At 49.1% G+C, this 15,071-nt stretch overlaps 1 protein-coding gene across 1 annotated transcript in view; it reads right to left on the bottom strand.

Moving 5' to 3' along the window:
• Positions 1-15,071, bottom strand: part of DOK6 (docking protein 6) — a 339,970-nt gene that overhangs the window by 173,768 nt on the left and 151,131 nt on the right. The window contains exon 2 of the mRNA XM_054985983.1: positions 5,914-6,021. Within this exon, the coding sequence (XP_054841958.1) occupies positions 5,914-6,021 (108 nt within the window). The remainder of the gene's footprint in view (positions 1-5,913; positions 6,022-15,071) is intronic.

The following is a 15,071-nucleotide window of genomic DNA, read 5'->3' on the forward strand; positions in this document are numbered from 1 at the left end:
GTATTTAGACTTCTACAGCAAGTCCTTAAAATGCATTTCACAAATTATAACAGGTATTTTAACAAACTAACATGGTAACCCCTTCGGAATTTTAACAAATTATTACTGACATTTTATTTGAATTAAAATGTTGACCAAAAAGAACGACTACACTCATACCCTCACTTAACCCAACAATAGTTGTCCACTGAGACTGTACAGAGGAGAAATCAGGGCCAGTTGATCACAGCAGTGAAGACATGAATACCCCATTGAAGCTTCCTTGATCCTGGAGAATAAAGCCCATCTTCAAATCAACACTGGATCACCCTTATATTTTCATGATCATTCTGCCTCCATTTTATGGCTGTAATCTCTATTCCATTTTGGTGCATGACTATCCCACCTGTACTGCCATTTTAGAAATGCTTTTCCTGCCCATGTCCAAAGAAAATTAGGAAAGCTTCATCCAGAGGATGTTGTATATGAAATAAAGGAAGTTAGACTGACCAGGAGGAAAACAGGAGCAGACTGACGGCCAGGCTACAAGTGACAAATGACACAGGTTGGGCACTTGTCAGCTTCCCTCAAGTTATGATGGGAAATGTAGGCAGCTTTGTGGAATGTTGGACAAGTGACAGTTGAAAAGTTCATTGGACAGCAGTCGGAGAGCCAAGCTGCAAGACCAGGATGCCTACATTTCCCATCAAAACTTGAGGGAAGCTGACAAGTGTCCAACCTGTGTCATTTGTCACTTGTAGCCTGGCCCTGAGGCTCTTGCAATGATGCTCTAATGCAATCTAACTCCAGCTCTCCTTATTTAGCAAGTCCTCCACATCTAGAACACCTCTCAAACACCATTGTTCCCCCTTCCTCCCTGTCCAGAAAATTTAAAGGCTTACTTCAGACACCCACATCTTCCTTTAACCTTGCAAAAATCAAACTGTTTCTATTATCCCTAATCCCTATAAACAAGAGCTGCTTTCATCATTTCAACTTACATTAAGCTTTGGAATCAGGTCAGTGTATACACTAGAGCTTGACTCACTTGTCAGTCTCTGTCTTGTTCCATGTCATTTACCATCTTGACCCTGCCCATTTTTATATTACTACCTCAATTGCTCCCAAATTTCTACTTGCAAACCTTGCAAAACAATTCCTTCAGGAATGCCTAATCTTTAGGCTGGTATAGGTCCAAAGTCCACCTTGATCTTCAGATCCAAGAATGCCATATAAGCCAATTTATTTTATTTATTTATGTCTTTTATAGGCTGCCTTTCTCACTGAAGCTCAAAGCAGATTGCATAGTGTGAGATTAGTACAATCAATATCAAGGACATTTCCATAAACAATGCTATAAGGTAAATAAATACAAGTTTACAAAGACATAGCATTAGCAAGAATCCAATACAGAGTTGAAGAAATGCTGAAACACAGTATAAGCAATTCTGGGACTGACATTAGACAACATAGAACTTCCCAGTAGGATCATACTTGAAGCACAAATAGCACATAGGAGCACATACTTAAAGCAACAGATAGCATGTAAGGCAACATAGTGGTGAAGTTTCTGATCCCTAACTCGTTAGTGACGCTTCTGAGACCCCCTCCCTACAATACAGCCCTTCTATCTGAGTAAAAAGCCTTTTTGAATAATTTGGTTTTGCATCATTTGTGGAAAGCCAGAAGAGTGGGGGCTCTCCTGACCTCCTCAGGCAGGCTGTTCCACAGGGAAGGGGGCCACGACAGAGAATGCCTGTGTACGAGCTGCTGTTGATTTTGCCCATGTGCAGAGTGACACCTGCAGGAGACTCTGTTCAGAAAAGTGAAGCTGCCCTGGAGGAACATAGAGAGGGAGGTGGTCCCATAGGTATGCTCAACCAAGGATGTGAAGAACTTTGTATGTGATATCCAAAACCTTGAACTGAGCATGGAATCTGATAGATAACCAGTGGAGTGACTGCAGATGGGAATGATGTTCATGCTCTTGCTCGCTCCTGATAACACCAGAGCCACAGCATTTTGCACCAACTGAGCTCTCCTGGGTATCTTAGTCAGGAGACCTATGTATAGTGCCTTATAATACTCAAGTATTTATGTTACCATAGCATGGTACCAGGTGGCCATGTCAGTCAGGTCGAGGTAGGAAGGCTAGACTGAGGCTGCAGAAAGCATTTTTTGCAGCTGCCTTAATGCAGACAGGGACAGAACTCCCTCCAATCTCCTTGCCATCCCTTTTCTTTCCTTCCCTCTTTTATATTGCACAGTGACAGTAAATACTGTACATGTGCTGAACTGCAGCCAGGTATCAGTGGGTAGTGTTGTTGTCTGTTACCTGCATATTATTCCATATTTACCCTTGTATTTTCTCAGTAAACTATCTCTGATTATTCTGCTAAATTTGTCTTCACCTTTACATAGTCAAAAAGATCCTTAAAATAAAATATAGTGGTCTAATTTTTTCTTTTGGACATATAAACTTCTTGATAGGTGTTAAACATAAGTCAGCTGCTCACATTAAAGCAAACAGCAACAAATGTGGGAGGAGATATTTCTTAACTATGTTTCATTATTTTGTGTGATTCTGAATCCAGTTTGGCAAACTGTGGCTCATTCGCACAAGATGTGTGTATAACTGACATGCGTGCAGACCACACATAGCAATAACTGTTAACTGTGCAATGACAACAGCCACATAGACAGCTTCCCACTTGTTGGTTTTGCTTTGTGGTAACACAGTTCTGAAAGCTCAACACTACTTTTCTTTGTCCTCTAGAGACGTTAATGTATGTGTTGTATGTAATCTGTTCATAAGTTTGAAAGCCAAGGCTCACTATGTCTGAGACAATCTAAAGCTTGCCTTATTTTTCTCCCTAGCAAAAGTAGATCCAAAAGAGTGTCTGCCTCCTTAAAAAGACTCAGACCAACCAAGCCATGAGATTTGGAAAATGTAGCTGGAAAGGGTTAATAATGTTTGGCAGGTTTAAATTCCATTTTTTTCGTGATAACTTCTATCTTAATCAACATTAATACCCTACTTTATTAGAAATTTCAATTTTTTCTTTTTCACTTGTTTTCATATTAAGTGAGATTCATTGGTTGATGATGTGGAAATTCTTTTAGTTTAATCATCATAAGGGATACATTTGTTATGAATATGTTATGAATGTATTAAATATGTTATGATTCATTTTCAGTCCTAATGATTTTTAATAACTTTTTCCATCAACAAATTGATTTGAATTTCAAATTTATCTCTGAAAAGATCTAAAAATTATGAACAGATTTTACAGCAGTACCATAAAACGTTTCCTCTATATTTATCCTATACAGTTTTTCCTGTAATTAATGTATCAAATGCTTTCTGAACCTTGAAAATGCCGCTTCTCCCTCCGCCCCCAGATTAGTATATTAGTGGAATGCAGGGTTAAGTCCATTGAAGTCATTGTTCTTGAAATAGTATTACTCTGTTTAGGATTGCATTGTAAATTGCGCTTTAAACCGAGTCTAGACTTTAAAAGAGTGAAATTAGGCATGCCCTAGATCCCATCCAAATGTAATGAAATGTTTGAGGTTTATTTTCCTTCTGAATTCTAGGCCACCACAAACTGCAGCTGAAACTTCCCTTAGTTCCCAAATAGATTATTCCATTGAGGATTAGTGGAATGGTAATGAGTCCAAAGTTCTTTGGGGCATGTAGAAGCAGTCACAGGGATTTTTTTAAAAACCAGGGTTAGTCTTACAAGATTTGCTCCATTTTAGTTTGAATCACCAACTCCCAGCTCCCCATCTTCATGCTGGGACCAGCAATGAGGTTGGTAAATAAGGTATCTAGTCACCAAAGAAATAAAAGGCAGAGAGACAGCAGAGAAGTACACTCAACACTTTCTTCAATCATGCTAACTGGTATAGAAAAGTTGTCCCAGGGAGAAGCCTTGCCAGTGTCTGGCCACCAGATTGCTAATCATGATCTCCTGTACTTAATCCGTGCACCTCCAGCCACAAGCTGAACTGTCACATTCCCCAGATACAGGACCTCTGTCTATATCGGTAAGCCTCCAATTCATTTCCTACTTTGGTGTGACTGCCTCAATACCCTGCAAAATCCCTGCTTTACTGATCAGGCCAAAGCTGCCTCCAAACATACTCCTCTCCACCTGGAAAACTTCCCTTTTTAACTTTACTTAGAATTATTCTCAAGTCCCTAAACTTCTGCTTCTTCCTCTTGTCCAATCAGGTCCCATATATACCTCTTTCCAAACCTAGCAAGAAAACAATTTTCAGTGGCAAGATTAGCTATGTGTAAACCAGGGTGCTTGCCACAGCCATGTGCTGGAGAGTGGGGGTTTCCTACCATGTAGCTGCTATTTCGGTTGCCACTGCAGCCACAGCTGCAACTCAAGAGGAGATGGCAAGAGGCACAGGCTGGGGGACTGTGCAGCTGCCCCTGTATGCCACTGCAGCCACAGCAGTAATAGTGACTTGAAAGGTATGCGGTAAAACAACCTGCAGGCCCTTGTTTTTACCACGGGGAAGAATTTATTCAGCGGGGCCTGGTCTCAAGTTATGAGACCACAAGGAGTCTCCAGCTGTTATCCCACTTAATCAACTTTCTCTTTTCTTGCTGCTGCTACCCCAGGCTTCTAATAGAATTGGGCTGGAGCAAGATCCTCTTTAAAAGTATCAGAATCTCCTCTTTACATCAGCAAACGTGAAAGTGAGGAAAATTCTTAAAACCTCACTTGTTAGAGATATTCTCCACTGAGCAGGTACACCATTGCTTCTCTCTTATACCTTGGTTTATGTGCACCCAGATATGAGGCTTGTCCATAGGTGCAGAGACCAAATAACTTCAATTTCCAAAGGAAAAAAATAAAAATAAAATGTAAATAAATATCCTTTATCCTTATATTTAACTTTTCCTTTGAAGCTAAAGGAAAACTTGGGGAGTCTTTAGAGGACAATCAGGAATTGGTCCTCTGCAAATTTGGTGAAATTTGGGGGGGGGGAATGACCCCCCCCAACCCCTGGGCCACAGGCCACGGGATAACCCCATATTAAGATTCCCATAGGAAACAATGACTGAGTTTTACTGAAATTGCTCTGTATTGCTGAACTGAACTGTAGAGTCAATTCAGTAACTAGGGATTACTGAGTTTTTTCTCTAGATCACTATTATGGAACTGAATTTACCTTTTGTGTGTGTGTACACAATAGTGTGTAGCCAGGGCTAGTAACAATTGGAATCTGTTAAGGGAGTTAGAGATGGAGAAAAGGATTTGGAGCTACTAAGGAGAAGCAGCAGAGAAATAGCTTGCTGTTCTGATATCATACCCTGTTTAACCACAATATATCTGTGTGTTTTAAAATCATTCATTCTGGTGTTCTGTCTTGTAAATAAAAGTTATTCTTATTTTGGTTTTAGCCATGGCTGGCTTGAAGTTGTTAGCTGAGAGAAAATAAAACACACATACATGAAACTCAAATACTCTAGTCACAACAAATGGGCCAAATTTAATAAATGTTGGCAGCATATATAGGGAAAGTAAACACTAAGTTCCCTTTCCCCAGTAGCCTTGGGCAGTAGCTGGATGAAGGGAAGTACATATAGGGAATGGGCAGAGCCCAGGGTAGAGCCTCTGGGAAGGGGAGAGAGGAGACTCAGTGTGGATTTGGAGCTGAGCTCTCTATCTGTTAAACAGAGATTAGACAGGTGGCATGTTGTGAGACTGCCCTTAACTACCTGTGAAGCCACAAACCTGTATAGGGAGGTTTATGGCAGTGTGTAAGGGAGATACAGGAGGTTTGTCGGAAACAAGTAATGGTGCTGTCAACTTCATTAGGTTCATACATATGTAAAATAAATACATCCTATTGGTACGCCTTTTCCCCAGTAGCTTACACTTCAGATCTACACAGAAAAAGATTACCTACCTTGTGAAAATTTCTGAAATAGGCTGCCTTCTCATCAGGAAATTTTTCTAGCCTTCTAGGTCCTTTACTAGAAGCTTTCTTGAAAACTAACCAACATCTTCTGAAAATCTGCAATTAAAATTAAAGAACTGTTAACTTTAGGTTATCTGAGCAGTACATTATAATCCCCATTGAGTCAACCTGACAGACTCAGGCTGAAGATAGAGTTAATATTGGTGTGAGGGTTCATGCCACAGTTGGAACTGACCTGTCAGAAATCAAAACAGTAAATGAAACTCTGCTTCAAACCCATAATTGTTATTTGTTCCTGCTCTCTTGACCTCTACATTACTCACCTAATCTTCTTCTTCCTCCCTCAATTCTGTTTGGATAAAAGCACCCTAGAGACAAATCGCAAAGTAGATTGTGCCATTTCCATTTCAGGCATCCAACTGTACAGTGCTTTGTCCTTCTCTTCTTGTTGGATAGGTGGTATTAGTGGGCAGTTGAGGGAGCCAGTGGACAGCGAGGGGCAAAACTAAGGGGCTTGAAGCAATGCTTGTCTGCTGATTTCCTCGTCTGATGAGTCAGTTGCATCTTTTCAAATTACTCAATCTTCAGCATTAACCATTGCTTCTTATTTTAACAGTATTTGAAATGTTTGTGAACCTGCTCATGACGTATTAACTTTATAACATGTTTCATAAAGATTATTAAGCCACTCAGTATTGCCCCCCCAGTTGAAATAAAGAGGCAGACACAAGGCTTGGGTAAAAAGGGCCACTTTTATTAATGGCAACAACATGAACTTCAACCCATGAAACCTGGCAAGGGTCCTAAAGCGGTACAGGTCAAGCCCTGGGGTCACTACCCTGGACCCCGCCTTGACCTGTCTGGGCGAGACCCGCTGCCCCGGGTGCGAGCCATCCAACTGCATGGCTTGGATCCGGCCGGCCTGGCAGATGGTTTCCCCCTTAAAGCTCCACGCACCCCCGCCGCAGAGCATGAAGGCAGGACTTTTCCAGGGGCTCCCACCAGGCAACCTGCCCTCTCAACTGGCCGCCGCAAAGCATGCCAGCCGATCCTGACAGGCCCCCAATATCCCCACCAATGGGGATATGCCAAGGGTGCTCACCATCCCGCTAGCATCCCCCCAGCTAAATCCTGCCAGTGAAACCTATACAGCACCACCGTAGCCAATAGCCACAGCCCCAGTGAGCAGTGCAAGGTAGGCGAAAAACTAAGCTCCCAAAGCCAATCAGGGAACAAAGAAAAAATTCCTACCTGGCCCCCCAAAAGGCAACCGGTTAGCAACCTGCACTAATACTGGGCGGGCGGGTGGGCCGAGCACGAGGAGGCGAGTGCTAAGCAGAGGGCGAGGCTGCGCGAAGCTATGCGCCAAGCCCCGCCCCCTCCCAAGAGGCCCTACGAGGCCGGGGAAACTGCCGCTTATTCTGCCGCGGCGGCAAATGCGGCCCCCGGCCTCAAGCCTTTGGCTGCCGGCCGGGAGGGGCCGAATTGCCCCCCCAGTTGAAATAAAGAGGCAGACACAAGGCTTGGGTAAAAAGGGCCACTTTTATTAATGGCAACAACATGAACTTCAACCCATGAAACCTGGCAAGGGTCCTAAAGCGGTACAGGTCAAGCCCTGGGGTCACTACCCTGGACCCCGCCTTGACCTGTCTGGGCGAGACCCGCTGCCCCGGGTGCGAGCCATCCAACTGCATGGCTTGGATCCGGCCGGCCTGGCAGATGGTTTCCCCCTTAAAGCTCCACGCACCCCCGCCGCAGAGCATGAAGGCAGGACTTTTCCAGGGGCTCCCACCAGGCAACCTGCCCTCTCAACTGGCCGCCGCAAAGCATGCCAGCCGATCCTGACAGGCCCCCAATATCCCCACCAATGGGGATATGCCAAGGGTGCTCACCATCCCGCTAGCATCCCCCCAGCTAAATCCTGCCAACGCTAAGGCCGAGCCTCTGCTCAGGCCTTCGCGCCCCACAGGTGACTGACAGAGAGTCGCAGCCCTTGCCTCAGGTCGTCTAAAAAGATGTTGTTGCCAGCCACCGATAGGTGGACCCCATCACCTCTGTAGAGGTCGGCCAAACGGGCCTTAATCCTGGGGTGGGGAAGATAAATACCCAGTCCCTTCCCCAGCCCTACCTGAAGGGCCCTATTAGCCCTACGCCGAGCCCCCTCTATCCCTTTGGGGTTCATAGCTTCCCGCCACACCCGGCGCTGCAGTATCTCAGACCAAATAATCAAGACACCAGGCCATTGCTTGCTAATCCATTGCAAGTCGGCCTGTGCCTGCAAAATAAGGGCTTGTCCCTTGACAAGCCCAAGGTCATTACCACCCAGGTGAATGACCAATATATCAGGCGGAGGACCGCTCCTCCCCTCGAACAGCAAAGGTAGCAGCCCTGGCCACCGCAGGCCACGTCGGCCCTGCCACTCAATGGTGGCCCACTCACTTAACCCAAGCTGGGACCCGATGGCTGTCCTCTTGGCTTGGTGGGCTGCCCAAAAAACCATGCTGTGTCCACACACAAGGATCTGCAGCCTTCCGCGGTGAAACACAGCACCTAAAGAGAGAACAATTCAGTTGAGTTTCCCAGTGGGCAGAGGACGAATGTAAGACCGGTAAGCCTTGGACTTCCACCTGCCCACCTGCTGTATAATCTGACTGGGATAACCCATGGCTGCAGCTGTCGAAGCCGCCCCAATGCGAAAGGAATGGGTGCCAAATTTAACATCCTGCAGCCCCAACTGTGTTAGAGCCCGTCCAGTAACAGTCCAGAACTGATACTTAGTCAAGGGGGCTCCATCCTCATGACGGAATAATAACCCCCCGTCATCTCCCCGAAGCACAATGTATTGCTTCAGAGCAGAGACCGGGCACAAACCAGTGTCTGCACAAGGCCCTAGCTGAATCACAGACCCCCGCTGTAACTGATCAGTCTTGGAGTGCCTAATTCTTAAGGTGACCTTGTCTCCAACAAACTTTACATCAGAAGCCACTAAGGCCTTCCCAGAGCCATCCCTAATGGAGGTGGCTACCAATTCGCTTATCCTCAGGGCCCCAAAAAAGGCTGTGAGTGCAGCTGCATGAAAGAGAGCCGCCTCATACCCTGAGCAGCACACTGAACTCCATACTACACTAAGACCACTTAAGATGTCTGGGGACATGGGCTCCCTAACGTCCCGTGATCTGACTGCCTCCCTAGACCAACCCTCTAACATTTTCTTGAGGCGGAAATCCCCCGTGGCCTCTGAAAATCCGTGGGCTTTGCTAGCAAATGCTAACGCAGCTAGCTGTCCCCTGATGGACTTTACAGCCAAGCCCCTCACCTTACGATGCACACAAAACTGCATAAGGTGCGTCACAGGGATCGGCCATACCTGTCGCAGTCCCTGCTCGGTCCTAAACCCCACAAACTGCCTCACCGCACGATCATAGGACCTCTGTGTGCTGGGGGCAATGGCTAGCTGGATGGCCCTGGAGGCTTCAACCTTCCAAGCTGCCAGAGCTCCTGTGGCATCGGGGCAGGCATCAGGTCGGCCTCCGGGGCAAGCCGATGAAATCGCTCCATCTGCAGGCGAGACAGAGCATCGGCCACCCCATTATCCAACCCAGGGACATGTTTGGCCAGGAACAGAATATTCAACTTCAAGCATTGAAGGGTAAAAGCTCGGACGAGCCTCATAACCCTCCGAGACTTGGAAGTGAGTGAGTTCACCACATGAACCACTGCCAAATTGTCACACCAAAAGTGCACGGTGTGATTGGCAAGGGCCCGTCCCCATAGGACTACCGCAACTAATATAGGGAAAAATTCGAGGAAGGTAAGGTCCCGACTGAGACCCTGTTCCACCCAATCAGCAGGCCACTGCTCAGCACACCAGTGCCCACGGAAAAACACCCCAAATCCCAGGGACCCCGAGGCATCAGAGTGTACCTGCAACTCCGCCTCCAGGATGAGGTTATCTCTCCAGAAAGAGACTCCATTAAATGCATGTAAAAATTCCTCCCAAACGAGAAGGTCCTCCCTAATCCCGGCATCCATCCTGAGCCTATGATGGGGAAGCCTTAACTTGCCCATGGCGTCACAAAGCCGCCGCAAAAAAGCCCGGCCAGGTGCCACCACTCTACAAGCAAAGTTTAAGTGGCCTACAAGCTGCTGTAACTCATGCAGCGATACCCTATGCTGCACCTTAAATGAGGCTAGCCGCAACCTGAGGTCGGCTAGCTTTTCCAGCGGCAGTCTGGAGGTTTGATGGACGGTGTCCATTTCAATGCCCAGAAAGGTGAGGGCCGTGGCAGGGCCCTCAGTTTTCTCATGAGCCAAGGGGACCCCCAGACGTGCCGCCAGATTGATAAAGCCCTCCAAGAGCCTGGCACATTGGCCGGTTCCGGGGGGCCCACAAAAAAGATAATCATCTAAATAGTGGACGGTGTCCCAACAGCGAAGCCGTTGACACAGCGCCCACTCCAGGAAAGAGCTGAAACGTTCAAAGACCGCACAAGAAATCGAGCACCCCATGGGTAATGCTCTGTCCATGTAGAATCGGCCTTCAAAGGAAAAACCTAACAGCTCAAAATCCTTAGGATGGACCGGGAGAAGGCGAAAGGCGGACTTAATGTCGCATTTGGCCAACTCAGCTCCCGGCCCACAACGCCTGACCAACTTGACTGCCTGATCAAAGGACGTGTACCTCACAGAACAAAGGTGGTCAGGAATAGCATCGTTGACGGATCCTCCCCTAGGGTACGAAAGGTGGTGAATCAGGCGGAACTCGCCTGCCGCTTTTTTAGGCACCACACCCAAGGGGGAGACCCGCAAACATGGGACTGGGGGGGCCACAAATGGGCCCAGTACACGGCCCTCAGCGCATTCTTTGGCAATTTTGTCCCTTACGATCCCTTCCATGCCAGCCACTGACCTAAGATTGGCTGCCATGAAAGAGGTCCTGGGACCCCGAAATGGAATCCTGAAACCAAACTTAAACCCCTCTAACAAGAACGCTGCATCCTCCCGCTTGGGATAAATATCCAAGAGGAACTTAATTTCATTCAGTCTTATTGGGCTGGGGCCCTTTTCCAGCCTGATGCTGGGCATTACCTCCGGCCCCGCCGCCACGCTTATTCCAACCTCCCTTATATCGCCTAGGGCAGTAATTAAAGGAGTGGGACCCACCACAGGTTGGGCATTCATGCCGGTATTTGCACGGTTTCCGCGTGCATGTTCCCTGATTCGCAAACTCCCAGCACAACAGCCGTGCTTGAACCGGCTGACCCGCGGGCCCGCGGGAACTGGGAGCATTGGATAACCGCTGCACTAAATGGCCGCTATCCGAGCGATCAGTGACATTGGCTTTAGCCGGGGCCATCACCTGAAGCCACAGCTGCTGCAGGATCTTGTCCCAAGGCAAGTCAGGGCTCATGGCTGCACGCATCCTAAACTCTTCGTCGTACTGCATCCAAGCAGCACCGACGAAGCCAGTGTACCCCTTGTATATAATATCAAGGTACTGGAAAAGAGCGGCCGCCCTCCATGGCTGAGCCCGCACAATGACACCTGCGTAGATAAGGAACCCGGGTAGCCAATTGGTCCAGGTCCGATCTACCCTGCGCCTTTTCATCCGCTCTTTATCCCTATCATCCAAATCCTCCTTGTCTTTCTTTTCTAACTCCCTGTAGAGAAGGGAGAAGACATCCACAAACTCCCCCCGCAAAATCTTGTCCCTAGTACCCTGAGTAAGATGGTCACCCAAGGGGAGGGCAGTGTCTCCAAACGGAAGCGCCCGATAGGGCACCAGGCCATAGGGGGTCATGGTGAAAGTAGAGCCCACTGGGGGGGCATAGTTGGGCCAAGCAGTGGATGTACCAGGCAGGGACTGGCCCTCAAGACCCTGCCACCCTGGCATGAACTGCCTTTCAAAACCCTGCCTGCCCGCAGGCTGCCCATATTGACTTCCAAAAACCTGATTACCCCACGTCGGTACAGACCCAAACTCAACCTGACCAAGTGCTGGGCCGTGCCGCATGCCCTGATATGCCATTGGACTTGAGGACATGTGGGCAGGGTCCAGAATCCGGGGACCCCAGGGCCACCCCTCACCATGTTGTGTAGGTGCAAACTTACCATCCCACACTGGGTCAACCGCAACAGCTACGGGTTCAGAGTCAGCCATCCAGCCGGGCTCCACACTCGAGGGTTCAATGCCTAATGCTCCCTCCTTGTGTTGGGTCTCAACAGCCTCTGCAGAAACAGAAGGCCCCTCAAGGGCAGAAAGTCGTCTGAGTACCTCAGATTGAAAGGCAGCCGCTGACAACCGCCTGACTGGCCTAGTAGGCTTTGCTGAGCCTCCTGCCCCCGGACCCCCAGATTGCTCCAGTGCTGCATTCATGGCATGAGCCCCTGCAGCCCGTGATTGCTCTAGGGCAGCAATCCGGCTAAGAATGGCCTGGCGATTAGCACTCTCCTCCTCGTCAGAAGACGACACAGCAGGGGGAGGCCTTTTGGGTGGGGGCTTTTTAGCTGGCTGCTTCCCTTTTGAAGGTCCAGACCCCTTTTTTGGCGGCATAGTTATATATGTAATCTGCAAAATTAAAAATATCAAGTGTTAAAGTCAGTATACAGCTGGGGCTAAGAGGCCACCCACTGAGCTTATGGCAGCAGTGAGATTTGAACCAGAGAAGTGCTGATTTGCAGCCCAACCACTTAACCACTAGGCTACAGCAGCTACAAGAGCTTGAGCTGCAGTACTGTCAAGCGTTGCCGAGAGCTTGGGCTGCAGTACTGTCAATGTTGCCAATCTCTGCCCAGCAACCGAGCCACTGAAAGTAAAATGGCTGACAATCTCTGCTTGGCAACAGAGCCACAGAAATTAAAATGACTGGCAATCTCTGCCCAGTGACAGAGCCAATGAACTGAACCACCCGCCCCCTATGGGCAAACCAAAACCAGTGCAAGAAGCCACTGACAAACCTGATTGGCTCCTATAGGGCAAAACTTCCCCTACAACAGGGGGGAAATGGCACCACAGCCAAATAGATGAAAGAAAAAAGGGGGGGGGCGGTGAAGGGTGTGTGTGTGTGTGGTAATAAAACCCCACTAGGCAAAGAGAGGCACCCACCAACCTGACACCAGGTTAGACAAGCACCCACCAGTGCTATGAAAGCCCCACCGCCCTTGAGATGGCCGTTCAACCGCCTAAACGGCGCACCACCCCCACTCCGAAATTGTGGCCGTTAACACACAGCAAGGAGCCTGGCGCTCCCTGCTCCGTTTCCCCGCTGCTACCGCCACCCCGCAACCCAACCGCAGGCAGCCCGTTGGGCCGAAGGTTGCCTGACTCGGCGCTGCTTGATGCAGCCCAGTGCGGCCGTGCGCTGCTCAGCGCGACTTGGCCGCCCTTCGCAGCCTGGTGCGGCCGTGCGCTGCTCAGCGCAACTCCGTCCTCTGAGCCGCGGCTGCACGGAGGCAGGAGCAGCACCGCTCGACTACCGGCCCTTTTGGAGAGCCGCGGCTGGCCTCAGCGCCGCTATGCTCCGCTCCGCTCCGCTCGTCCCTTCTGCACCGCTCGTCCACGGCCCGTCGGAGGAGGGAAAAAACCCTCCACTGCAGCCGAGCACGAGGAGGCGAGTGCTAAGCAGAGGGCGAGGCTGCGCGAAGCTATGCGCCAAGCCCCGCCCCCTCCCAAGAGGCCCTACGAGGCCGGGGAAACTGCCGCTTATTCTGCCGCGGCGGCAAATGCGGCCCCCGGCCTCAAGCCTTTGGCTGCCGGCCGGGAGGGGCCGAATTATCTTTGTCTTACATTTGAACCCATAAACACATAATGATGACCATGCTCTTACATGCTTAATTATACAAATGGTAGGAGTGACGATAGCTGATTTCTACACTACACACACACACACACACACACACACACACACAAATGTTACAAAAATAAGTTGTGTATGCTTTATGAATGGTTTTGTCAGGTCCAGTATATATCTAAACTGTACTGACTCCATTTTCTAATGCTTCTAGTGTTTAAGTGCTTTCTCCCCAGGTGCACCAGTTCCCAGGCAGCATTCCCACCAGAGGAGATTGTTATGTCTAACACCGTTCCACCAAGCATTGGCCTTGAAGGAGAGCAGCTTCCCAGGACTGAAAGATGTTGTTTTGAGAACTGTGGGGGGAGGCTGTTCCAGATGGGTATTGTTACTCTGTATCCTATGCTTGCTCTTCATTGGTAACAATGATCATGTACCATCCTGAGTCTCCTATTCAGGACAGTGGACTATAATGGACCTTTTCTGCAATAAAACTTCTTTTGCCAGACACTGGACTTATTCTTGCTTCTAAAGGGAACCTTGCAGAGAGTGCCTTATCTAGCCACAGTCTGACATTTTGTTACCAATCATGCCTGAGTCGGGCCCAGCGGAATCCAAGGTAGTCCCGGACAGGGATCCTTTGTTTGATCCGTATGCGTCCCCCGACAGTCAAACAGTGCAACCCCAAGAATCGCAGGTGCCAGCCGGGGCTGGTGCTTCGACGCCTACACCGCCTCTCATCGACCTCAGCAGTGAGGGGACAAGGCCGAGGGCTACAGCTCTTCCCTTGCTCTCGCTACCCACCCCGTCGGAGTGGGGAGCCCGACCCCGAGAAACACGGGAGCGCAGGGCCGGAGGGCTACATCCAAGAGTTTCGATGGACGGGCGCCGAAGCCTAGAGACGGTCCCTGAGCTGGACAGCAGCCAACCGTGGCTGTTTTGGAACCGGACGACCGAACGGACGGACGGGAATACATCTCACCGCGGCGCCCTGAGTTGGGATTATTCGGAACTTGCCCCGTGGAAAGAGCCAACGGAAGTTCCTGAGCAAAGTTGGGTGCAAATACAAAGCCGTACCCATGCTGTAGACTCCGGCATCTCGGCCGTGACGGGCCTAGCCAAAGGAATTCTAGCAGCGAGATCGCGAGTCGATCAAGGCGATCCTCCGCCCTGGGGGCCGTTTTCCCCGGTGAGTACAACTGAGGGAGGTTCCGTGATGGGGCAACCGGATCCTAGCCGAATGCAACAGTTGGAAGCCAGGCTGATCGATATGGAGGAAAGTTTGGCTCATGCCATTCACCTAATCTCGTCAATGGGGGCAGGAGAGAGAATCTCGCCTGAAGAAATGGCGATACA

The sequence above is a fragment of the Eublepharis macularius genome, chromosome 7, assembly GCF_028583425.1.
Source record: "Eublepharis macularius isolate TG4126 chromosome 7, MPM_Emac_v1.0, whole genome shotgun sequence".
In the NCBI taxonomy this organism is placed as follows: domain Eukaryota; kingdom Metazoa; phylum Chordata; class Lepidosauria; order Squamata; family Eublepharidae; genus Eublepharis; species Eublepharis macularius.